The sequence below is a fragment of the Scyliorhinus canicula genome, chromosome 2 (assembly GCF_902713615.1).
Source record: "Scyliorhinus canicula chromosome 2, sScyCan1.1, whole genome shotgun sequence".
Lineage (NCBI taxonomy): Eukaryota > Metazoa > Chordata > Chondrichthyes > Carcharhiniformes > Scyliorhinidae > Scyliorhinus > Scyliorhinus canicula.
The window spans coordinates 233,255,480-233,282,887 of NC_052147.1; the positions used below are offsets into that span (position 1 = coordinate 233,255,480).

General features: G+C 48.9%; 1 protein-coding gene across 1 annotated transcript in view; it reads left to right on the forward strand.

Moving 5' to 3' along the window:
* tgfbr2l (transforming growth factor beta receptor-like) overlaps nucleotides 1–25,237 on the forward strand; it is a 115,810-nt gene extending 90,573 nt beyond the window's left edge. Inside the window, exon 7 of the mRNA XM_038789785.1 lies at nucleotides 24,878–25,237. Within this exon, the coding sequence (XP_038645713.1) occupies nucleotides 24,878–25,108 (231 nt within the window). The 3' untranslated portion in view covers nucleotides 25,109–25,237. The remainder of the gene's footprint in view (nucleotides 1–24,877) is intronic.
* Nucleotides 25,238–27,408: the final 2,171 nt, after the last annotated feature.

Below are 27,408 nucleotides of genomic sequence, written 5' to 3' on the forward strand. Positions count from 1 at the left end.
TCAACTTTTGTTGATCAATACCCTGCTCTATTGGCTTAGACTGACACCAAATGCACAGTGCCTACTGTAACTATTCTATTTGTGTATTACAATCTTCAAAATCAATTACATAGAATATGATTCAGACTCAAAGGTATTATCTGCACTAGTGAAGGAGGAAAGGAGGCTGTGGATGTTGTCTTCTCCCTGAGCTTCAACCACGGGGTGCCTTCACTGTGATGGTTGTCGCTGACTATGTGTGCAGATGTTCCTTCTTTTTCCAGCTTCTGCTAGTGCTGAGACATGATACACACCCACACCTGGCTTGAATTCCATTGTCTCATCGAGACTTAAACTCATTAATAGAGATAATCAAGATACTCCTGTTTAGCTAGGATGATTTAATCAAGGTACATTGTCCTCTGAAATACACATGTCTGACCAGCTATTAGCCCATCATGGAGTTTGATGGCCTCTTTCTTTATCGTTCTTCCTGCTGCAAAGTTGATCTCCACTGTCTTTAATTTAGTTACATATTTAGAGTGTTTTTTTGTCCTTTTGTGTAAACGTGATAACTACTGTAATTAGGTGACCTTAAAGTTCCAAAAGTGATCATGAGTTTCTGTGCTTACTTGAGTGGTCTGGCAGACATCCAATATTGATTCCAGCCTGGGCCTTATTCGATAATTCCTGTTTTCAACCTATAGGTCTTTTTCCCTTTGTCAGCCTGTCCCCAGTACACCTCTTAATCCTTCGAACTTTAAAGTAACACTCACATTAAAGTAAAGATCTTTTTACCCCCAACTTTCATTATGGCCACTACTTATTTTTAAATAAAGTTTTAAAATAAAGTTGAGCAAATTATGGAGGATTTATTTGAGATAATATTGACAGGAAATTCAATCACTCTGCTGACACATTTTCCCCTCTTCAGAATCTAAGATTGGCAACTGTGATATTCCTGGAGATTTCATCTCAAGACTTTCCCCCATGCGCCATCCATTTGTTGGCCAACACATTCATTGTTGTAACACACTGCCGACAAGCCAATTGAAAAGCAAAACTCATTATGGTGCAGACTCGATGGGCCGAATGCCTCCTTCTGCACTGAAAATTCTATGATTACCCAATTGGATGATGCTTGAACGTCAGTCCAACACACTTTTTGTTTCCCATTTTTAATGTTTTTATATCTTGTAAAAAGAGACAAAGAAAACATTTAGAAGTCTGATGATTTTTCTTGAGGGTTGCACACAGCAGTGAAGATTTATGTTCAATTCCTGGAGAGTTCAGGCCAGCCCTGGAGGCTGACAACCCAATCAGCATTTCAAAACAGTAGGAAATAGCAGCCTCACCTTATGTATTGTTACTTATATAATTGGCTGATAACTCCATCTCACATGAAAATCCTTGCACATGTTGGGGCAGTATGGTGGCACAGCTTTTTGCATTGCTGCCCCACAGCAATTCCGGCCTTGTCCGTGTGGGGTTTGCACATTCCCCTGACTGTGTGGGTTTCCTTCGGGTTTCCTCTGGTTTCCTCCCACAGTCCAAAGAATGGGCAAATTGGATGGATTGGCCATGCTAAATTGCCCCTAGTGTCCATTATGTGCAGGTTGGGTGGGGTTACGGCGATGGGGCAGGGAATGGGGCCTGGATGGAGGAACTCTTTCGGAGGGACGGTGCAGGCTCCATGGGCTGAATGGCCTCCTTCTGCACTGTAGGGATTTTCTGTTCTTGCGCAGAAACGGCATTTACTACTATGTGTGAAGACATAATTTATAAAAATGCTGATTTATTCTGAATTTAATGAAAAACAGCTCAATTATATAGAGTTTGCAGTAAACGGTAGTACAATACCTGAGCACTGTGAGCAAGAAAAAATCCCCACAAAAATTAATGTCAATCAAGTGGCATGCCCCTCCTCTCTTGTATAATGAACTATTTTTAAGACCCAAGATATTAAACCATCGTATTTACTTCTTGTCATTAAATGTTTTTCTCTTAATTTATTATGAAATGAAGATCAGATTAGTACACACACAATAATTCTTCAACTGGAGTATCAAAATATGGTTATGCATGGTTTAATCTCAATGAAATTGCAATGTGAGCAGATTAAGAACTGCAGTTATTCAGAACATCATCTACAAAGAAATGTGATGTGATACAAGGAGATTTAAAGAGTGAAAAAAATATACATTTAACAAGGAATAAAGGTTTATGTTTGGGTGCTATTTCAAAAGCTTTTATCTGAAGATTGTACGTTTGACTTTGGAAAATGTGCCATTCCATTGTGCTCACTTTTCTCCTTACTACATTCAATGTTCATGGTTGAGTAACTGTGCTTTGCCACTACTTAAGGAACAGAAGTTTGTTGTCTTGTTGGACAGGTTGGTACTGCCAGGTATATGGCACCCGAAGTTCTAGAATCCCGTGTTAACCTAGAAGACCTTGAGTCATTTAAACAGATGGACATTTATTCATGGCCTTGGTTTTATGGGAGATGGCTTCTCGATGTGAGGTAATTGGAGGTAAGAATAATGACAGACCATCAATTGTTTTCATTCAACTGTCCAAAGAAAATTATACTGCATGCTAAACTAATGGAGAAGCTATTAAATCTTGTAAACATTCTGATGTGAAAGAAGGACAAAGTCTTACTACGAATGTTGGTTTGACTGGCTTGCCTAATGCTGTTCCTGATTATTTAATAGAGTGAGTTCAAATTGGCTGTTACGGACGGGAGAGAGATGCTGGGATAAATTGCCCCCTTGCTCCTCACCTCTTGGTTGTCCACAAAAAGGTGTATTTTAGAGGGAATGTTTAAACCCCTTTTAGTGTTGTGATGTTCACGAATAGACACCAAACAGGCTTCCTGGTCATTTTAAACCAAATCATTACAGTTTTTTAGTCACATGACACCCCAAAATGTATATGCAACAAAAACACTCACTCACTCAGACACACACAAAAGGAAAGCTTAATTCTAAACATTAAACATATACTTAGGTTGTTAAGGAACGGAAGAAGCAAAATCTCAAGTGGGTTTTCTTTCTTTTGCTTATAAGTGCTGTCAAGGCGAGAAAATCAGTATGAAGCTCACTGGCTGCACAGCCAGATTTTCCCCTCATATTGGACAGTACCCAGAAGAATAAAATCCTGTCAGCGTGTCCCATGCTGTCATGATGGCAGATGAGGCCTGAAAAAGCCAGAAATATTAAGTTCCAGAGATTGAGACGCCAGTTTTAAAGGACGCCCTGATCTCCAGTTTTAAAAAAAGAGGAACAACCCCCCCTACCCAAGCACAAGGGAACCTGCCCCACCCACACACAAAAGGACCCCCACCTCCAAGGACAGGGGCCTGACACTACCCCCTGACATAGCCCCCTGGTAAGTGCCAGGGAACATTGCCAGCCAGCAGTGTCAGGGTGCAACGGCAGTGAGCAGCAGCTGGGGGCCATATGCATCTGTGCACCCTCAGCTGGGTACCTTCGCCTGGTTTACGTTTTTAAAAACCTATTGTAAACTTGCCGACGTGACGTCAAGTTAGCAAGGGGGAATTCCCAATGTGGGGGACGATACAGTGAGGAAGCTCGCTATTGACATTGAAATGTATTTAAATGAGGTTTCCAGCCTTCCTGGACGGAAACTTCATTATGTCAATGGCAGGAGCTGGGGACGATTCGGCTGTGAGATCTCGCCAGTGAGAGTCTCACCTTTGGCTTCTCATGGGATGTTTCACCCAATCGACGTGGGCATCAAATCCCAGTCCATGTGTTTAAATCAGTGTTTTCCAAACTTTTATTCCGGGGACCCATTTTTACCAACCGGCCAACCTTTTGGACCCACGCCGGCTAACATTCGCGACTCACTCGGGCCGACCTTCATGAGCCAAGCCGGCTAACATTCGCAACCCACCTTTTTCTCTTACCTTTAGTGTGAGAGATGAGCCTGCTTGGTCCTCATTTACTTTTTTGCTGCTGACAAAATGGATTCACAATCATGCCCAAAGCACATGGCGTCAGCGTTCGGTGTGCGTAACCTGCTCTCTGCCTCGCTTCAAGCAGGAAGATTGCATTGAATTAAAACAAAAATCTTCTCATGGGTCAGCGCGCTGACGTCAGGAGGAGGCGGTGCTCTCGATTGATTCTGCGCATGTGCACCAATGAGCGGGCATGCATGCGCAGTGCGCCTGTATTTTCTTAGTCCTTTTCAAAACCGCTCGCAGCTGGTATTCTTAAAAGTCGGCTGTTGCACGCGAATTCACGCAATCGTGAACGGCGCGATGGAAGGCTCGGGACCCTCCCGACACCCGCCCGCGACCCACCTGCGGGTCGCAACACCCACTTTGAAAATGCCTGGTTTAAATTATTCCTTGTCTAAGTTGTGGCATTCAGACCTGGATGGCTTCTCTGGTTCTTTGGAGATGAATGGAAGTTGGATTTCTGGATGACATTGTGGCCGAATCTCAGGCGAGAAGAATCCTTGCAGTGAAGGCCAAGTTGGGCCCCTCGCATTGCTTGGTTTGACTGGCTGTTTAGGCAGAGTTATTGGCAATGAATGGTGGTTTCCACACCTGTTTGTAATGAAGGAAATACTCGGGACAGAGGGTCTAGCATGAAGGAGGAACTGAAGTAAATCTTTATTAGTCAGGAAATCATACTGGGAAAATTGATGGGATTCAAACCCAGTAAGTCCCCAGGGCCTAATGCTCTGCATCCCAGAGTAATTAAGGCAGTGGCCTGAGAAAAAGTAGATGTATTGGTGATCATTTTCCAGCATTTTATAGACTCTGGATGAGTTCTAAATTGATTGGAGGGTAGCTAATGTAATCCCACATTTTAAAAAAGGAGGGAGAGAGAAAACTGGGAATTATAGGCTGGTTAACCTGACATCAGTGTTGGGAAAATGCTGGCGTCAATTATTAAGGAATAAATAACTGAGCATTTGGAAAGTGGGGACAGTATGGATTCACGAAGAGAAATCATGCTCGACAAAATTTTGGTAATTTTTGAAGATGTGGCCAGTAGAATGGACAAGGGTGAACCAGATGTTGTGTATCTGGACTTTCAAAGGGCATTTGACAAGATCCCACACAAAGATTAATGGAGGTAATGTACTGACGTGGTTAGAGAACTGGTTAGCAGACAGGCAGCAGAGAGTGGGAATAAACACGTCCTTTTCAGAGGACTAGTGGGGTACCACAGGGTTCAGTGCTGGGACCCCAGCTGTTCACAATATACATTAATAATTTGGGTGAAGGAATTGCATGGAGTATCTCCAAATTTGCAGACGGCACTAAGCTGGGTGTGTGTGGGCTGTGAGGAGGATGCAAAGAGGCTGCAGGGTGACTTGGACAGGCTAGCTGAGTGGGCAAATACTTGGCAAATGCAATGTAATGTGGATAAATGTGAGGTTAGCCACTTTAGTGGCAAAATAGGAAGGCAGATTATTATCTGAATGGTGGCAGTTTAGGAAAAGGGGAAGTGCAACAAGACCTGGATGTCATGGTGGAACAGTCGCTGAAGGTTGGCTTGCAGTTACAGCAGGTGATGGACAAAACTAATGGCATGCTGGCCTTCATAGGGAGAGGATTTGAATATAGGAGTAGGGATGTCTTGCGGCATTTATACGGGGCCTTGGTGAGGCTACATCTTGGGTATTGTGTTCCGTTTTGGCCTCCTAGTTTGAGGAAGGACATTCTTGCTAATGAGGGTGCCAGCGAAGGTTCACCAACTAATTCCCGGGATGGCAGGACTGACATATGAAGAAAGACTGGATGGACTGGGCTTGTACTCACTGGAGTTTAGAAGAATAAGAGGGGATCTCATAGAAACATATTAAATCCTGATGGGACTGGACAGGCTAGATGCGGGATGCCTCCTACTGCACTGTAAATTCTATGAAACAGTTTCCTATTATAGGCCAGTTAACTCATTAAAATGCTTTCTGGGATCGTAGTTCCTGTTGTTTATCTTAAAGGAAGTCAATTGAAAGAAAACTCAAGTGGGGTGTATACTGTGCAACCGATCTGCTACCAACAATTTTCCACCCAGTGGTGTAAATAAAAAACACCCCATTGCTTCTGTGCTGTGGATAAGCACCACAATTCTAATTATACTTCAGAAAAGAGTGAAAAGATGTAATCTATAGGAAAGTTGGACTCCAGAGAACATATGCTTTTGATTTCATTAAATTCCATTAGATTTATAATTCATATATCCAGTTGTATTGCAGAGTAATTTATGACAAGGTCCTAATTTTCAGGCTATATTAGCCAGTTTGTTTCTATGTAGTGATGGCACAATTAATAATAACTTAAGTCTTATTATCATGGAATATTAATTTGCAATTATTTTGTATATGCTAATCTTGCTACATGCAACTATTGCCTGTAGCTCTTCAAATGTATTGAATCCAGCTGGATCCCGTTGTATTGCCATGTTATTTATACCTCAATTGAAATTGAATGTCTTGTATTTTAGCTCTTTAGTGACATCTTGAGGTAGTGTCCTGTTAGAACAATCCAAGAAAGCAAAGCTGATCTCTGATGTAAAATGTTACACAAGTAATGTATCCAAACATTGGTCACTATAATTTCTCATGGGAAAAATGAAAATATTGCACACTTTTTACTTTTCACTTAAATATACAGCTCAGCTTGAGCTTTTGAATATTATTGTGCAAATTAAGTTTTGATCCTGATCTCATTTATGTGGATGAGCGAATTCTACCTCGTTAAAAAGTACGATTACACTGCCCAAGGATCATCATTAGATATTTCCTACTTACGAAACATTTACGTTGTTTTTCTAATGCACATAGACAAAACACACCAAAACGTTAAAACAGTGAAGTTGTTCCGACATTTTACCATTTTAGAAAATACTGTAACCAGCAAAGGTCCAGCAGTAGTCTGTTTATTACTAGGTAAACAACAAATAGTGCAAGAACAGTCATTTGGATGAGATGGATTCACAGCTGCTCGCAGACTCTCCCAGGGAACCCCGTGTCCTGCAAGTGACTCTTATTTATGAGTAAGACCATGGTGATGGATGTCACGAGGCTATGGTATCATACATCATACTCTTATACAGTGGGTCCTCATCTAGGCTTCCAAGAAAGTGATAGTAAAATATTTATAATGTTACAAAGATCTGGAGTTGGATGAGAAAACAATGTCATTTTGGGATTTGAGCCAAAGCCCATATTTGCAATCTTGTCCAGGATTGGACAGTTCCCCTACTGGCAGCACAGTAGCATAGTGGTTAGCACAGTTGCTTCACAGCTCCAGGGTCCCAGGTTCGATTCCCGGCTGGGTCACTGTCTGTGTGGTCTGCATGTTCTCCGCGTGTCTGCGTGGGTCCTCCGGGTGCTTGGTTTCCTCCCACAGTCCAAAGATGTGCAGGTTAGGTGGATTGCCCATGCTAAATTGCCCTTAGTGTTCAAAAAGGTTGGGTAGGGTTACTGGGTTATGGGGAGGGCTTGGGTAGGGTGCTCTTTCCAAGGGCCGGTGTAGATTTGATGGGCCGAATGGCCTCCTTCAGCACTGTAATTTCTGTGATTCTCCAGCCTGTCTCCACCCCCCCCCCCCCCCCCCCCCCCCCCACCCCTCTCCGGTGAAGGGGGCGGCTAGTTTAGTTGCCATTTACTTTGGTAGGACCATAATAACCCATCAGGTGGAGAAGCTGTAAAACCTGGCCCTAATTAATGTCCAGAATTAATAGGTACTAATTTCCATTAGACAGTTTCATTTTTCTCACAGTCGCAATCATAGCAGACTGAATTCTATTTGCTGAACTTCTAAGAGAGCTGACTCCCGTCTGCACGAGCAATTTATTTTCAAAATACAGTCAGCAATGTGAAAAAGACAAAAAAAATTGCACTTAAAAATAATCACATTGGAATTTCATTTGTACAATATTGTTGAACAATTAAATGGAATAGTGACCCCTCAACTCGCCCACTCCACCTCTGCAGCCCTCAGACTGAAGACTTCAGTCTCGGTCACACAGTGTATATAATATAATCTTTATTAGTGTCACATTACATTAACACTGCAATGAAGTTACTGTGAAAATCTTCTAGTCACCACACTAGAGGGCCATGCAATGAAAGAAAAATAAAACTTGTATTTACCCTCAGCGCACCTCATAGCATTTTTAAAAAAAATTATTTAGAGTACCCAATTCATTTTTTTTCAATTGAGGGGCAATTTAGAGTAGCCAATTCACCTACTCTGCAATTCTTTTGGGTTGTGGGGGCGAATCCCATGCAAACACGGGGAGAATGTGCAAACTCCACTCCAGAGCCGGGATCGAACCTGGGACCTCGGCGCTGTGAGGCAACAGGGCTAATCCACTGTGTCGTCATGCTGCCCACACCTCAAAGCATTTTTACAACCAATGGATTACTTATGAAGTGTTAGGTAGCAAAATGCAGCAATCAAAGAACAGGACCCACAAAACTAGACAATCTGTTTCTGATTGATCAATCTGTTGCTGTAACGCAATCGTGACACCAATGCTAAGATTGAATTCACACTTTAAATAATATTAAAGTCACAAATAGAAGTCGCAGAAGGCCTCAGGTTTACTGACGGACACGATGCACTCCTCCTCCAGTGCCACCTAAGCACGGAAAGCTACAGAGTGAAACCAATAGCCTGAGCAAACATCTGGTAGTTGTTTGCAGATGCAGTGACTTTTATAAGGCAAACAAATGAACAAAGGTGTGGGCAATTTAAGATACTGTGGTTTGTGGTTGTGGTTCTGAGTATAGAAAACATCTGACACTAGATGCTTGCACTGTGTGATGTGTGACTTGAGTTGTAGGAACTAGATTTGAATCTCATGCCTGTCCTAGGCTAGATGATCTCAAAGCCCAGCAGAGGTAGCATTACATTTTGTTAGAGAGAAGAAAAAAACACTGCTTGTCACTCTCCAGTAAACAAAGCTAGAATTAAATGTATAAAGGCAGGCAGTATTTGTGGGAACCAAACTGAGTTAACATTTCAGCACAAGGCATTGGCCTTCCGACCTGCTGGATATTTCCAACACTTTCTGCTTTTCAAACTTTCACATATACAGCTGGGTTTTTGGAAAAGTATATGTATGATGATAGAGTTTTGGAGTATAGAAAAGATCTTTCACCCATTTGGTACCTCTGCTTTCATTCACCCATTCAGTTCCAATCTCCGTCCTTTCCTTATATTGCATTTAGTTTTTACTTTTCATGTATTTATCCATTTCTTTTTAAAAGTCATCATGGATTATGCTTGCAGTACTGTTGAGAAAACTATGTTCCAGTAGTCCCCTGTGCAAAATAGAAGTGAGAACACCATTTTTCATTTAGCGATGATCTTCGAGTTCGGCCCTCTGGCTATCCCCCCCCACCAACCATTGGAAACAGTTTTTCCTGATTTACCGATGAACAAGGAGTCAGAGTAGGACAGAATTTAGATGGTATGCCCCCACAGTTTAGCAGCTGACAAAACTTACTGTGCACACTCACACAAGACTCAGTACTTGGGTGAAGCAAATGTGACTACTTCAGGGAGGAGGAGTTGAGAACAGTGGTCAAAAGGGGAATTGAGTGAGGGGAAAAGCAAACTGCCCAGGAGAGTCAAGTGCTCCTGAATTCTTTTGGTTTTAAATAATGTATTGAAAGGGCCATTGGGTGCAATTTTCAGCATCAGCATTTGGGAGACAAGCTAAGATCTAGGAATTAAAATCAGACAGGTTCTAATGCAAGACACTTGGGGGTCGGTTAGCACAGTTGGCTGGAAGCTGGTTCGTGATGCGGAGCGATGCCAACAGTGTGGGTTCAATTCCTGTACCAGCTGAGGTTATTAATGACAGGTGCTGCCTTCTCAACTTTCACTTTCCATTCATCCAGTATATTATTTCCCTACTGGTGAATTGTAGCCATTATGTCTTCCAACCAGTTAAACATACTCAGCTACTTAGTCGAAAGAATAATATTTGAACTATTGATATTATTTGGTAATGTTGACTGCACCAGTTACATTGAGATAGCACTCCTTATTGTAAAATGATGTCTCCAGTGCTTTAAAGAAACACCAGGGTTTTGCCTAAAACATAGCAACATCCGATGCTTCTGACTATAGCTGTGTTAGAACGAAAATGAATACATTCGTGAATAACATCTTTTTAATTTTTTACAGAGGTAAAAAGTTATGAATCACCTTTTGGTTCAAAGGTTCGTGAGCACGCATGTGTTGAAAGTATGAGGGACATTGTATTACGGGACAGAGGTCGCCCTGAAATTCCCAGCAACTGGCTGGTACATAAAGTAGGTAATGAGTATGAGAAAGAATCAAGTTAACTCTGCCAACTCAAGCTTTCTTTGTAAGACAAAATAGTATTTGGGACTTGACAACTAGAAAGCAACAGCATCATTTTATGCCTTTTTGAGAGTTAGTGCCATTTTCTGTTTATTAAGGAAAGGGTAATGTTAAATGTATGTTGTAGAATGAGTATGCTTCTTGCCAAAGTAAACATTTCTGCTATTGAACTAACTCATTATTTGTATTGCTTGTTCAGAAAGTATGATAATCCCACACCATTTTTCAAATACGTTCAGCATTCTCCACGACACAATACGTTTGGCACTATTACTGCTAGGTTTTTAAGGCCTGACATCTTCTGAACAGTAAAATTGTAATTGATTGCCATTTATTATACAGTTCATTGCATGACAGTACTCAATTTAAAGTGCCTTTTAGTGGTTATAATGCACACTGAAGACCAGTTTTTGGACCTGCTCTGCCTCACAATTTGCAACATATAACTGGGTAAATTGATCTAATAAGAGGAAGGGGCTTTTCTGCTCTGTGATTCTGTTGTTGGCAAATGGGATTAGTATTGACAGATCAAGTGCCTTTCATGTGGTGGTGCAGACTCGATGGGCCGAAGGGCCTTTTCCGCATATATTTTTCTGTGATTCTGTTTCTGTGATATATCAAAGGAAGCAAAACATGAATAATTGGCATACAGATGAGGCTGAGAGGCTGAAGGGAGATTACCCAGGGTGATTAGCCTGATGTCAGTGGTATAATCTTCATTTCTGAGTCAGGGATACTCTTGAACCTAGGAAATCAATCTTGCAAGCACTTATTTTCTTAGCCACCACACCTGCCTCATAAACCTCTGACACAGTGGGCGGGATTCTCCGATGCTGCGCCGCATCGGGAAAACCTTCGTGAACTCGGTTGAGTTCAACGACGGCGCGAAACGGCCCCGATCGCTATCAATTCTGGCCCCGGGAATGGGCTAACATCGGGGCCGTGCGAAACATGGGGGGGTGACGTCGGAAGCATGTGACGCCTGAATGACGCCGCTCCGGGCGCGATCGACGCACAGAAAGAAGGGGGGAGAAAATGTCGGGGCCACGGAGGGCCGCCCCGAGGTTCCGAGATACTGATCTTGAGACCCTCCTCGATGAGGTGGAGCAACGCAGGGGCATCCTCTGCCCAAGACGAGGGCATCGCCACCCTTCCAGCGTTGTGCGACGGGCCTGGTGTGAGGTGGGCACGGCAATCAGTGCTGTGGGGCAGACCCCTTGGTCTGGGGAGCAGTGCCGCAAGAGGCTCCACAACCTCACCAGGGCTGCCAGGGTAAGTGCCACGAGGGTGCCCTCGTGGCACAACCATCCGCCCCCCCCATGTCCCTCATCACCCACCTCCCCCCCCCGCCCCCTCCCGGGCACGAGGGGAAGGGGGCGAGAGTGAGTGGAGGGTGGTTAACAAAGTTGTTACAGACCCACATGAGCGCTGCGACCCCCTGGAGAGATGCCATGGTGTAGCTGCAACTTTCCCCCCAGCCTGTGCCAATATCTGAACGCCCTGATGATACCTGCAGATTGTGATAACCTATCTATGCCCCCCCCCCCCTGCCCCCGCACCCCCCAAACAGGACAGACTGCTCACAACAGCCGGGAGCGCAACAGAACCGGACGGGTTCGCCCATTTTCCCCCCTGACAGTGTTCGAGCAAAGGGCACTGGATCTTGCTGGGGGGTCTGCCACCCGGAGGTCGCGCAATGCGAGATTGGAGGTGCAGAACCAAGTGAGACAACCTTGCATGACACCCCCCCCCCCCACCCCCCCCCCCCCCCCCACCCCAGTCCATCCTCTGTCCCCTCACACTCTACCCACTGGACCCCCCCTCCTCTGTCCCCTCACACTCTACCCACTGTACCCCATCCTCTGTCCCCTCACACACTACCCCTGGACCATCCTACGCCCGCCGAGTGTGTCTAACTAACCCCGTATTATTCTGTTCCCTAGGGCGTGGTGACGACGTCCAGGACCGTCTGGTGCCACACACAGGCGACCATCCACGACGACCACCCGCACCCAGGGTCGCACACCAGAGGGGTGGCAGGAGGTCAGCCAGGAGGTGCCATCCTCCAAATCCGGGACTCTCGAGCGGGACGCACAGAGGACAGACAGTGACGAATTTCATGGCTGTGCGTTGCCCGAAGGTCGGGCCGTGAGACAGGACAGGACGGGGTCAGTGGACCCAGGCGCACAGAGGACGGCGATGCAGTCAACAGGCTCACCTGATGCTGAACCATACATGGGCCACGTGCGCCCTGCGCTGGGACATGACTGGGACCAGGACACTGCTGATTTACTGACGACGAGGACCTAGAGCTTGCGGCACTGGCTTGTCTCCCACACCATCCACCATCCCAGAGACACTCACCTCGGTTGGGCATTAAGTGATGATGCTCCTGGGTCACGGTCTGGTGTGCACCACACAGCGAGCCGGTACAGCAGGTGGAGGTCGGAGCAGCCGAGGGCTGGACGGTCGGAGGGCAGCCCAGGCCCAGCATCCAGCTGCCGCCCAGGTTTCCCGGGTTCCTGATTTACTCGACCCACCCGGACAGCCGATGCATTTTGAAACCCAGGGACACAATGACGGGATGGGCCATCTTCCAGCAGCTGCAGACGCAGTTAGAGGAGTCAACCGCGTCTAGAGCAGGGAGTGGGCCGCTCATCGCAGCCACCCAGGCCGACACCGCACGGGTGCGTCCACGGTCGAGGCAGTGGGTGAAACGTTTTCGGCCATGGGTCAGGTTCTGCAAGGCATTAGGCTTCATGTGCACATGTCATCCGCGGCCCTGGAGAGGGTTGCCCTCTCACAGGCAGCAATGCGCCAGAGCCAACATGACATTGCCGGCACGCTACGGGCCCTGGCCTAGTCTCACCAGGTCATGGCACAGTCCCAGCAGGCCATGGCACAGTCCCAGCAGGCCATGGCACAATCCCAGCAGTCAGTCGCGGAGAGCATCGACCGCCTGACGCACGTGCTGGATGGTATCACGCACTCACAGGTTTGAGGTCGCACAGTCCCTGGCGGGAATGTCTCACTCCCTGGACTCCGTCTCTGCGAACGTTCGGACCCTGGTCGATACCGTTGCAGGCCTCCAGGACTGGCAGCGCCAGGTGTCGTGGTGGTGCGGGGACCTCCCCGCTCGCACCTCTGTCCCAAAGGGAGGCCCGGGGCCACCGGGCCCCCGAGGGAGGAGGAGGTTCCGGGGCCCATCCAATTAACTCCATTACGGGACATCCCTGAACGCTCAGCCTCCCCCCGTCCCATCCCTGGTGCATCGGGTGGGCAGCGGGCAGAGCAGGGTGGCACCACGTCATCCGAAACGCCCGCGGAGCAGCCTGGCCCATCAAGGCCGGGTCGCCCCAGGAAACAAGTGCCGACCGGGAGACATGTCGCGGGGCATGATTGGGTGTGCAGTTCCCCGCCCCCCCGCCCCCACAGTCGGGCACCGTAGTCCTCGGCACTCCGACGCCAGCTAGCCCACGCGGGCAAGTGATGGAGTGTCCCTGACGAACTCAGCGACCACCGAGATGGATGGTTCAGCTATTGCCATGAGTCAGACTTTGTCTAACGATTCTGAGCTCACAGCTCATGGCAGAGCGGGCTGTCATCATTCAACATGGCACCGATCACACCCGCTGACACAGCCATCAATGTCGTGCCATAACCGTTTGCTGCAGTGGTAAGGGTGATCTCGAAGTGGAGCACTGTACACGAGCGGGGGGGAGTTGTGTGCTGACCGTCTGCACGTCTGGCGATGCAGGTGGTTGTGCTGGCGTTCAGCGGTGACGTCGCGCGCGGCGCGTGAATCTTGCTGCCACCAACGCGTCGCGTGCCCACTGTCCTCGCCGGTGCCGTCGTGCAGCCTCCTGGACATTACCAGCACCCGGGTCATGTGATGTACCATCAATTGGACGCGAGACACGATGAATATCCAAACTGTGGCTTTAATCAGCTAGTTGTTAGCCCGGTGGTCGACTACAGAGAAAGGCCGATTGGTGAGCAGTCACATGACTAGTCCCAGCCAATCAGATGAGAGGCACATGACCAGCCAGAGACAATGGGAAACCAATGCTCTGCACCAATGGCAGTGCTCCCACTCATATCACCACATCGTGTCTGTGTGCTGCGCCCGACGCACCACCAACCTCCTCCACCTCCTCCTCCTCCTCCGTGTTGGCACCATTGCCAGTGGCTTCTCCCTCCGACTCCTCCACCAGAAGGGCATCTCCCCTCTGCATTGCAATGTTGTGCAGCGCACAGCATACCACAACAATGCGAGCGACCCTGTCAGGCTGGTACTGCAGAGCCCCTCCGGAGCAGTCCAGCACCTGAATCTCATTTTCAGCAGACCAAAGCAGCGCTCCACCACACTCCTGGTTGCTGCATGGCCTCATTGTATCGGGTTTCCGCGTTGGTCTGAGGCCTCCGTATGGGCGTCATCAGCCAAGCCCTCAGTGGATAACCCCTGTTGCCCAGCAACCAGCCCCTCAGAGCCGGGGGGGTCCCGTCCCTCAAAACATATCAGGGATGAATGACTGCGCGAGAATGTACGCATCATGCACACTCCCTGGGAACCTTGCACACACGGCATGATCCTCATGTGAGGGTGCGCATACCACCTGATGTTCATGGAGTATGTCCCCCTCCTGTTAGTGACACTTCCCTGTTGCCTGCAGGCGGGAGCATGGGGACGTGAACACAATCAATCACTCCCTGGACCATCGGTATCACCGGCCACATTGGCAAATGCACGGGCTCGTGCTTCTTGACTTGCTCGGTCCTCGGGAAAGGGTGATGTAGCAGTTGGCGATGGCAAACAGGGCGTCGTCACATCCCGGATGCACCTGTGGACCGATGTCCTGTGATATCCCGGATAGTGCCCCACTCGAGACTGGAAGAGCCGGTAGCATAAAAGTTAAGTGCCACCGTTACCTTGACGGCAACCGGGATCGCGTGTCCTCCTCCCGTTCCACGTGGGGAGAGGTGCGCCACGAGGTGGCAGATATGTGCGACCGTCTCTCTGCTGAACCGGAGTCTCCTCCTGCAGGTGATGTCCGGCAGTGTCCCTCGAAAGAGAGATCCGGCCACGCGGTAACACCCTAGGCCTCGATCGTCGCCCCTGGGGCCCTGGCTCCACCATCAATGCCTCCTCCTCCTCCCCCCCCCCCCCCCCCCCCCCCCCCCCCCCCCCCATGCTGTTCAACTTCAGTGCCCGCATCCTGTGCCATCCTCAGCGTTTGGGGATCAATGTTTCCCCTCGCATCCCCCTGGACTGCCGGCCATGAGTGCCTGTGGCCTGTACGGCGACGACAGCCACCTATGCGGCCACTCCCTCGCTGCTGCAGCTGCCCCTGCATCTGCATCCACTGTGGGATGTCACTGTGGACGCTGCTGGATGTCCACACTGCAGTGCAGCGGCTCCAACCACTGCGCTGAACATAGCCGTTCGGTTTGAATACATTATGGTCCACCTACAGAGGGTGGTGGGGGGCAGAGAAACGACATGTTAGACGGAGGTTAGTCGACAACCTCGGCTGCCGCCTGCCACGGATACCTGTGTGTCCCGGTGTCTGGTCGCGCTGCTGAACACGCGGCCAGCCTAACCCTGGTCACTTTTCTGCGTCCAACGGTCAGTTAACAACGTCCTCCTCACCGGTGCGTCAGTGGGCTGCGGCCATCAGCCACAGGGCAACCAGCGGCCGTGTCCTCGTCACCGTACCTGCCATGGCAGGCAGCTGACATGTTGACATCCTGGGGGTGGACGACCCACTCCACCACCATCTCTCCTCGTCCCCCCCTCGCCACCTCCACTCCATCACGTTCTCTCTTCCCCCCCTCCACTACTTCCCTCGCGTCTCCCCCTCCCACTACTCCCTCTCTCTCCTCCCCCCCCTCCCACTACTCAGCTCTCCTCCCCCCCCACTACTCCCTCTCTCACCTCCCTCCCACTACTTCCCTCTCTCCCCCTCCACTACAGCACCTCTCTCCCCGCCCTCCCACACTCTCCTCGTCTCTCACCCCTCCCACTACTCCTCTCATCTCCCCCACCTCTCCCACTACTCGCTCTCTCATCTCCCCCTCCCACTACTCTACTACTCGTCTCTCCTCTCCCCCTCTCCACTACTCACTCTCTCTCCCCCCCTCCCACTACTCCCTCTCTCTCCCCCCCTCCCACTACTCCCTCTCTCTCCCCCTCCCACTACTCTCCTCTCTCTCCCCCCTCCCACTACTCGCTCTCTCCCCCACCCACTACTCCCTCTCTCCCCCTCACTACTCCCTCTCTCTCCCCCTCCCACTACTCACTCTCTCTCCCCCCCTCCCACTACTCCCTCTCTCTCCCCCTCCCACTACTCCCCTCTCTCCTCCCCCCCTCCCACTACTCACTCTCCCCCCCCCCCCCTCCCCCCTCTCCCCCCTCCCCTACTCTCTCTCTCCCCCCCTCCCACTACTCCCTCTCTCTCTCCTCCCCTCCCACTACTCCCTCTCTCCCCCTCCCACTACTCCCTCTCTCTCCCCCTCCCACTACTCTCCTCTCTCCCCCCCCACTACTCCTCTCTCCCCCCCCCCCTCCCACTACTCGCTCTCTCTCCCCCACCCACTACTCCCTCCCTCTCTCCCCCTCCCACTACTCCCTCTCTCCCCCCTCCCACTACTCCCTCTCTCCCCCCCTCACTACTCGCTCTCTCCCCCTCCCACTACTCGCTCTCTCCCCCCTCCCACCTCTCCCTCTCCCCCCACTACTCCCTCTCCCCCCCTCCACTACTCTCTCTCCCCCCCATACTCTCTCTCCCCCCCCCCACTACTCCCTCTCTCTCCCCCCCCTCCCACTACTCGCTCTCTCCCCCCCCACACTACCCTCTCTCTCTCCCTCCCCCCCTCCCACTACTCGCTCTCTCCCCCCCCCCCCCCCACTACTCGCTCTCCTCCCCCCCCCCCCCTCCTCCCCCCCCCCCACCCCACTGGCCGCTGCGTTCTCGGGATGCCTTCCCCAGTTTCCGAAGACTCCGGGACAGTCTGCTCACCTCCTCACTGCTCGTCAGCCAGCACGACTGGCTGATGACTTTAAAAAGCAGGTGTGGACGGCGATGGCGTCACGACGTCGGGAGAATAGCGGGGGTTCCGGAGAATCGCCATTTTGGGTGCATCGGGCGATTCTCCGGGTTTTGGCGCGCGGAACACGACGGAACAGATTTGGCCATTTGGGAGAATAGCGGGAGCGCGTCGGACCGGCGTCGCGTGAAAAACTGGCGCGGCCCGCTATTCTCCCAACCGGCGTGACATCGGAGAATCGCGCCCAGTGTGTAGGAATAGTACATTAAGAGCTGGAAGTGCACTATATTAGTATAGCAAAACAAATTGGCATCAGGGTGGGGGCCCATGCCTGAACAGATCCTTTGTGAATGCGAGTAAGGGGCCCAATGCCTGTTCTAAGCCTTCACTGCAATAATGGTATACTCCGAGGCAGTAAACATCAGCACCTGATGAACTCAGGATAACCCAGTCTACAAATTGCTGAACAGAATCTCCAAAAGGTTATTACATATTAGATTCTAACAAATCAGGTATTAAAAAATATATACTTAAATGAATGTGGGGAATGAAGTAGCTCGAGTGATCTCCCGGAGCGTGCAAGCCTACCTTTCCTAACCCTTTTCCTTTCTTACCTTTGTTACTATTGTTTTAGAAGTGGCTCTTCTGGACTTTCAGAATTCTCCTCCAGTTTTCCCAAATATGGTTCTACTCTATTTCCCGCAGGTGAAATCTTTGTTCCAACAGAAAGGTGTCCTGCTATCTTAATAGCTTTTAGAAATTTAGGGCGTGATCTAACCAAAATAACCAGAGCCCATTCTGGGCCAGAATCGTGCCAGGCAGCAGATCCATCGCTATAGCATGTTTTGCAACATCCGGGCCGGACTCGGCAGGGTGGGGCAATGCTTCGGAAAGCAGAAGCACAAAGGGATTTGGGAGTCCTTGTTCACGATTCTCTTAAGGTTAATGTGCAGGTTCAGTCGGCAGTTAAGAACGCAAATGCAATGTTAGCATTCATGTCAAGAGGGCTAGAATACAAGACCAGGGATGCACTTCTGAGACTGTATAAGGCTCTGGTCAGACCCTATTTGGAGTATTGTGAGCAGTTTTGGGCCCCATATCGGAAGAAAGATGTTCTGGCCTTGGAAAGGGTCCAGAGGAGGTTCACAAGAATGATCCCTGGAATGAAGAACTTGTCGTATGAGGAACTTTTGAGAACTCTGGGTCTGTACTCGTTGGACTTCAGAAGGATGAGAGGAGATCTTATTGAAACGTACAAGATACTGCGAAGCTTGGATAGAGTGGACATGGAGAGGATGTTTCCACTTGCAGGAAAAACTAGAACCAGAGGACACGATCTCAGATTAAAGGGACGATCCTTTAAAACAGAGATGAGGAGGAATTTCTTCAGCCAGAGGGTAGTGAATCTGTGGGAACTCTTTTGCCGCAGAAGGCTGTGGAGGCCAAATCACTGAGTGTCTTTAAGACAGAGATAGATAAGTTCTTGATTAATAAGAAGATCAGAGGTTATGGGGAGAAGGCAGGAGAATCGATTTGAGAAAATATCAGCCATGATTTTTAAAAAAAATAATTTTTATTGAAATTTTTTACAGTAAATATAACAACAAACAATAACAAGCAACAATAAAACAACATAATAAGTATAACACCCCCAAGACCGTAACACCGCATGTATCACACCCCCCCCCCCCCCAAACCCAGTAAACAACAAGATAACTTAATAAATACGCATATTCAACACCCCCCCCATCATCTCTACCCCGCTCCAAGAAGACCCTCTTCACCCTCGGGGTCCCATGCGCCCAAACAAAGCTCATGATGCTGCTAGTCACCCTCCTGAAAAAGGCCCTAGGGATAAAGATGGGCAAACACTGAAAAAGGAACAAGAACCTCGGGAGAACCGTCATTTTGACGGACTGCACTCTACCCGCCAGCGATAGCGGTACCATGTCCCACCTTTTAAATTCCTCCTCCATCTGCTCCACCAGCCTGGTAAAATTAAGCTTGTGGAGAGTCCCCCAACTCCTGGCCACCTGCACCCCCAGGTACCTAAAACTCTTCACTGCCCTCTTTAAACGGGAGCCTCCTAATTCCCTCCTCCTGATCACCCAGGGTGTACTACAAATACCTTCCATTCTTGCCCAGATTCAGCTTATAGCCCGAAAAGCTCCCAAACTCAGCCAATAGCTCCATCACCCCCGGCATTCCCCCCTCTGGGTCCGCCACATACAGCAGAAAGTCGTCCGCATACAGCGATACCCGATGTTCCCCCCCCACCCCTCACCAGACCCCTCCACCTCCCCGACTCCCTCAACGCCAAAGCCAGAGGTTCAATCGCCAGTGCAAAAAGCAAGGGGGACAGGGGGCACCCTTGCCTGGTCCCACGGTAGAGCCTGAAGTACTCTGATCTCCTTTCATTAGTAACTACACTCGCCATCGGGGCCTCATACAGCAACCTCGCCCATTTGTTGAACCCCTCCCCAAATCCGAACCGCTCCAGCACCTCCCACAGGTACCCCCACTCAACTCTATCAAACGCCTTCTCTGTATCTAGCGCCACCACTATCTCCGCCTCCCCCTCCACCGCCGGCATCATAATAACATTTAACAATCTCCGTACATTCGTATTAAGCTGTCTTCCCTTGACAAATCCTGTCTGATCTTCGTGTATAACCCCTGGCACACAGTCCTCTATCCTGGCCAGGATCTTCGCCAGCAACTTAGCATCTACATTGAGGAGCGAGATTGGCCTGTATGATCCACACTGCAAGGGGTCCTTATCCCGCTTCAGGATCAAAGAAATTAGCGCCCGTGACATCGTCGGGGGCAAAGCCCTCCCCCTCCCATGCCTCATTGAAGGCTCGCACCAACAGGGGGCCCACCAGGTCCGCATACTTTTTATAAAATTCCACCGGGAACCCATCCGGCCCCGGCGCCTTACCTGACTGCATTTGACCAATCCCCCTGACTAGCTCCTCCAAATCAATCGGCACCCCCAACCCCTCCACCAGCTCCTCCTGCACCTTTGGGAAACGTAGCCTGTTCATGAAGCTCTCCATCCCGGTGGCTCCGACCGGTACAGTTCCTTGTAAAAGTCCCTAAAGACCCCGTTCACCTCTGCCCCCTTCCGCACCACATTACCACCCTTATCCATCACTCCACCAATTTCCCTAGCCGCATCTCGCCTGCGGAGCTGATGTGCTAGCATCCTGCTCGCCTTCTCCCATACTCATAAACCGCGCCTTGCGCCTTCCTCCACTGTGTCTCCGCCTTTCTGGTGGTCAGCAAGTCGAACTTGGCCTGCAAACTACGGCGTTCCCCCAGCAATCCCTCCTCCGGGGGCTCCGCGTACCTCCTATCCACATCCAAGAGCTCCCCCACCAGTCTCTCCCTCTCCCTCCTCTCCCTCCTTTCCCTATGGGCCCGGATGGAGATCAGCTCCCCCCGGATCACTGCCTTCAGAGCCTCCCAAACCATCCCCACCCGGACCTCCCCCGTGTTGTTGTTCTCAAGATACCCCTCAATACTTCCCCGGACCCTCCTACACACCTCCTCATCAGCCAACAACCCCACGTCCAGACGCCACAGCGGGCACTGGTCCCGCGCCTTCCCATCTCCAGATCGACCCAGTGCGGAGCATGGTCTGAAATACTCGGCATCCTGCACCCTCGGGATCAAGCCCCTGCTCAGGACGAAAAAATCTATTCGGGAGTAAACCCTATGCAATGGGAGAAAAAGGAATACTCCCGTGCCCTCGGCCTCTCAAACCTCCAGGGATCCACCCCTCCCATCTGGTTCATAAACCCCCTCAGCACCTTGGCCGTCGCCGGTCTCCTACCCATCCTTGAACTGGACCGGTCTAGTGGGGGATCCAGCACCGTGTTAAAGTCTCCCCCCATGATCAGGCCCCCTGCCTCCAGGTCCGGAATGCTGCCCAGCATACGTCTCATAAAGCCAGCAACATCCCAATTCGGGGTATACACATTAACCAGCACCACCTTCTCTCCCTGCAGCCTACCCTTCACCATAACAATCTGCCCTCCTGTCCGACACCACCTCAGCCGCCTCGAACGCCACCCTCTTCCCCACCCAGAATCGCCACCCCCCCGGTTCTTCGCGTCTAATCCTGAGTGGAAAACCTGCCCCACCCACCCCTTCCTCAGACAAACCTGGTCCGCCACCTTCAGGTGGGTCTCTGGAGCATGGCACATCGCCTTCAGCCCCTTCAAATGAGAAAATACCCCGGGGCCCGCTTAACCGGCCATTCAGCCCCCTCACGTTCAGGTGATCAGCCGGATCAGAGGGCACCCCCCGCCCCCCTCCCCCGCCGACTAGCCATAGCTCATCGATCTGCTCGCCCCAGCCAGCCCCACCCCCCGCCCGAACCCGTTCCCATGACGATACCGCCTCTCCTTACCCCCCCAGCCCACGCCAGCTCCTTCCTGGCCATTCCAGCAGCACCCAAGTATCCCCCCCCCCCCCCCCCCCAAGGCTAGGACCCCTCCCTAGCCGCGACGCACCCTCCATGGTACTTCCGTGAGTCAGCTGACTTCTGCTGACCCCGGCAACTCCCGCCAAAACCCGGCCCCTCCCGACATGGGATCATCCCCCCTCCTGCCACACCTCCCTGGTGGCACCGCTTCAGTGCGGGAAAAAACCAGTAGAGGCCACGCCCCCCACCGCCAGCTCCACCCCTCCTGCCCTGCATCGCGGGAAACCAGAGAAAAGCCCGCGCTTTCACGCTGCCCCACCCCCACCTTTCTAACGCAGCTCCCAAACTCCAGCTCCACCCCATCCCCCAGCCCCGTACAGAAGAAAAACAAACTCCCAACATTCCCCACATAACACAAGACCATACCCAACAGAACCACCCGGAAAAGAGCAAGAACCAGCAAAAAAAACACATGTCAAAATTACACAAAACAGCAACAGCAAAAACAGCAACAACCGTAGTACACAGGACCCCGCAGCCCCAGACCCTAGTTCGAGTCCAACTTCTCCGCCTGTACAAAGGCCCACGCCTCCTCCGGGGACTCGAAGTAGTGGTGCCGGTCCTTATATGTCACCCACAGACGTGCAGGCTGCAGCATTCCAAATCTGACCTGCTTGGCATGCAGCACCGCCTTCGTCCAGTTAAACCCGGCCCGCCGCTTAGCCACCTCCGCACTCCAGTCCTGGTAGATTCTCACTACCAAATTCTTCCACTTGCTGCTCCTCTCTTTCTTGGCCCATCGCAGCACACACTCCCGGTCACTGAACCGATGGAACTGCACCAGCACCGCCCGCGGGGGTTCATTCGCCTTAGGCCGCCTGGCCAGTACTCTGTGGGCCCGCTCCAGCTCCAGGGGCAGATGGAAGGACCCCGCTCCCATCAACGAATTCAGCATCGTGGCCACATAGGACGGGAGATCCAACCCCTCCAGCCCCTCCGCCAGGCCCAGGATCCTCAAAATCTTTCACCTCGTGCGAAAGTCCAGCTCCTCCAAGCGGTCTTGCCACTTTTTGTGAAGTGCCTCGTGCATCTCCACCTTCCCCACGAGGACCACGACCTCCTCCTCCCGATAAGCGGCCTGCCGCTGCAACTCCTGAATGGGCTGTCTGGGTCTCAAGCAGCTTGTTGGTAGTTGCATTCAAGGAGTCCAGCAACTCAGCCTTCAGCTCCACAAAACAGCGCAGAAGACCAGCTTGCTGCTCCTGCGCCACCTTCCACCAGTCCTCGGGTGCTCCGCCAGCCGCCATTTTGTCCTCCTTCCCCCGCTTTTCCTGGTGAGCTGCTGCAGCCTTTTCCTTTGCCCCACTCCGGGTGCGCACCATAAATTTCGGGGAATGTTCCTCCAAACACCTTCCCCCACCGGGAATCGTCGAAACAGCGCCGTTTGGGGCCCTAAAACAGGCCCAAAAGTCCTTTGATAGCGGGAGCTGCCGAACGTGCGGCTTAGCTCCACATCACCGCAACCGGAAGTCCCAATAACAGCCATGATTGACTGACGGGGCAGACTCGATGGGCCAAGTGGCCTAATTCTGCTCCTATGTCTTATGGTCTTATGGACCATGCAAATAGCTCATTAGAGCTATTTTACATGTCACTGACAGACAGGAAGCACCAGTCACTATCCAGCTGGGATTCACTGCTCCCCCTCCCCGCTCCCCGCTCCCCCCCCCCCCCATTGACAGCCTTTAAACCAATTAGTCAGTCAGTCAGTATGTAAAAATTAAAGCTTTTTCATAATAAAGTGAAACTGTTCTCCTCTGTCCCCGACCCTTTAAAATGTCTGTCAGTGTGCCAAGTTTAACGGTCTATGAGACGAAGGTTAAATATATTCCTTTAAAGTGGCGGAAACCTTTGAAGAGGTTTTGACACAGTCAATTTCATTGCTATATGAAGTTAGAAGTCTGTGTGTACAGCTAGAAGGCTGAAAACTTTGAACTGGATTGTTTACATTCAATTTCACAATCCATTACCGGCTGAACACTTTCTGATTGACAGGTTGTGGCAGCTTCAAAGAGTGCAATCAGAGTGTTTATTTTTAAAGCTCTGCAGGGATCCATTACCTCAGGATAGCAGGTGTTTTCTTAACCACAGTTTTTTAAATGTGTTGCCTCTTTGTTCCCGAGTGCTTCCTAGAAGGTACAGGGGCAGCCCCCACAGCTGAGAATATTTTCACTATACTATGAGGGATATGCATTTTTGAGATACCGAGTGACTGTTCAAATGGTCTAGGGGTGCAGATGAGAATATTTTCACTTTATTATGAGAAAACTTCAATTTTGACATACTGACTGATTGTTTAATGGATTTAAAAGCTGCAGATGGGGCGAGTAGCCAAATGAGTCCCATCCCAGGAAGGACTCCTGGCCTGGAAGTTTCCTGCAGAAAAAGGAGACTAAAAAGGCAAGTCTCATTGGGACAACAAAAATTAGCAACTTGAAGTAAATGTTTCTCTGAACATTATTTGGAGAAAGTGGCCTCCCCCGCAATCCTTTTTAAGACACTTCTTATTTGTAACATTTTGAACTGTTTGGGGCTGAACATGATCCCATTCATGGGAAGGTTCTTGCATTCAAATTGGCTTTCTTAATCCAACAGCAGAACCACAGGCCCACATTTCCATTGGTCCATGATTTCGAGATAAAGTTAAGGGAGCTTACTTTAGCAATATTAAAATTGGACGTTGGTTTTAATCTACTAGGATCTGAACGATAGGAGTATCTTCTATATGGTAATTATTTGGGATATTTCAGCAAATCATACAAACCAAATATTTTAACTTTGTTTAGTCACAGACTGAATACTTAATTGTCTAATTATTGTAGAGTGGCCTATGAATATTGTTGTTCCACGTAAAGTTAATAACTATTATTGGAATTTATATAAGTATGGCCTCAATTAAAATTAATTTGTATGAACTGTAAGTGAATGTATGTCTATTACCTTTCTGACATTGTGGCGACTACCAGGTGTTTTTATTGTTCCCTATACAGGGCATGCATTTCCTGTGCGATACTATCGTGGAATGTTGGGACCATGATCCCGAGGCACGCCTAACGGCACATTGTGTGGCTGAGAGAATCAATATGATGGTACAAATGAACTGTGAAGACTTCCTCAATAACAATACAAGCAATGAAGCAAGCAAGGAGGCAGGTTCTAATCCCTCAGATCTTGAAAGCCCTGTTGAACATAAAAATATCGAACTAGTCACAGCTCTGTGAAGAAACACAAGCATCAAGAGAAGCATAAATTTTGGTCTCTTTGTACATGAAAAATTGCATATTATTTCCAAAAATAAAATGAGGATGTCATATGAATAAAGCCGCATTGATATGGTGCATTATTAATAACTATTTGACAGTGGACTCCAAATAAGTGTATATCTTGTCTAGGCCGAATTCTAGGCAGCGCACAGAACACAAAGTTGGTAATATATAGCATTCTTGATTCAGACATTAAAAAATGTGCTGTGACATTGCCCATCTGGATTGTAGGGCAAAATTTCTGGAGATAATGAATGTGACAGTACAGTATATTAGTCGTCCTCTTCACAGAACAGGTTCCCTGAAAAAACATTACATGACACTTTGTACAATAGAGGGTTTCAACTCAGATGTATTTGCTGTAACAGCCATTAAATGGAATGAGCCATAAAGTATTATTAAATATTCACTGGAAGTCATATTCTAAACATAAAATTAATTGGTAAACTGGTTAAGTATTTGTCGGGTAATTCATTTAATTATAATGGATTTGGATTTGGATCATTAGTATGCGAGCACTAGGATAGCATTTTGAACTCAGTACTTGCACATGGCAAGGTTTTTTTTATAAATTTAGAGTACCCAATTACTTTTTGCAATTAAGGGGCTATTTAGTGTGGCTAATCCACCTACCCTGCACATCTTTGGAGTTGTGGGGGTGAGACCCATGCAGACAGGTGGAGCACATGGCAAGGCTAGTGATAGAAATGATAGAAATGATCAGGTGCATTGTTGGCAGCCAATTTACAATTGCTCATTCTGCACTGAAACTCAGGATAATTTTGCCCCTGGAGTTCTTTATTACCAGCTACTAATAATTAAATAACATGAAAAACCTGTTTCTGAGGGTCTAATATGAAATCTCAATGATGAGCTTTCAAAAATAAGAGTTTATCATTGAGTGGTAATGCACCTCAATATGAAGCTAATATATTCGAATAAGTTCATACAAAACTGGAAGCGGAAGTTGTAATATTCTGAAGCACTATTTACCATACTTCTTGGCACTAACACTTTCTCAGTAAGATTAATCCTTTTGTTACTCATATTATGTGAAAATCACAATATTTTACATTATGTCAAATTTATGTCTGCTCATAGCAGCAGATAAAGAAATATTGGAGAAACCTAAGGAAATAAAGCTGGCAAAACCCCAGGACCTGATGGCCTAAATGCTAATGTTCTAAGAAGTGACTCGCGAGACAGTGGACGCACTGGTGATGATTTTCCAAAATTCCTTAGATTCTAGAATGCAGTAGATTCGAAGTTAGAAAATCTAACATCACTATTCTCGAAGGGAGAAAACAAGCAGCTACATGCCGTCTAACCTGAAATCAGTGGTCGGGGAAATGCTGGAATTAATTAGTAAGACAGTCTTAACCATGCACTTATAAAAATATAGCATGGTCAGACTGAGTTTATATGGTTTAATTCTTTTATAAATTTAGAGTACCCAATTCATTTTTTCCAATTAAGGGGCAATTTAGCGTGGCCAATCCACCTAGCCTGCACATCTTTGGGTTGTGGGGCTAAACCCACGCAAACACGGGGAGAATGTGCAAACTCCACACAGATAGTGACCACGAGCCGGGATCGAATCTGGGACCACGGCGGCATGAGGCAGCAGAGCTAACCCACTGTGCCACCCTGCTGCCCTGTTTATATGGTTTAATATGTTTTAAAAGGCACAGATACAACAAGCAGTTAGGAAGACAAACTGTATGTTGGCCATTGTTGCAAAGGGATTGGAGTACACGAAGAACATCTCTTGCTACAGTTGTATAGGACTTTGGTGAGCCCGTACCTGGAGTACTGTGCACAGTTCAGCTATCCATATCATAGATATATTTGCCTTTCAGCCTGTCCAGCAAAGGTTTACTAGATTGGTTCCCTGGCATGAAAGGATTTTTCTATAATGAGAAGCTGAGTAAATCGGTTCTATACTCTCTGGAGTTTTAATTAGTAAGAGGTGATTTAATTGAAATAGACAGGTTCTGAAAGGGCTTGACTGGGTAGACATGAGGTTACTCCTCTTGCATGGGAAATCTAGATCATGGGGGCACAGTTATTAATTATTTTGAATTTGCAGATATGAGTTTGGCCATGTAGAGTGAAGATCAAGAGATTTTCCAGTGCTTCTCCATTAGAGCATTTGTTTTTCTATATACTTTATGGATTTCCATATTCATTCCCTGTGGGAGTGACTCTGTGACAGGAGCATTCAATTTTTCCCATAATCTGTGCATTTGACAATTGTT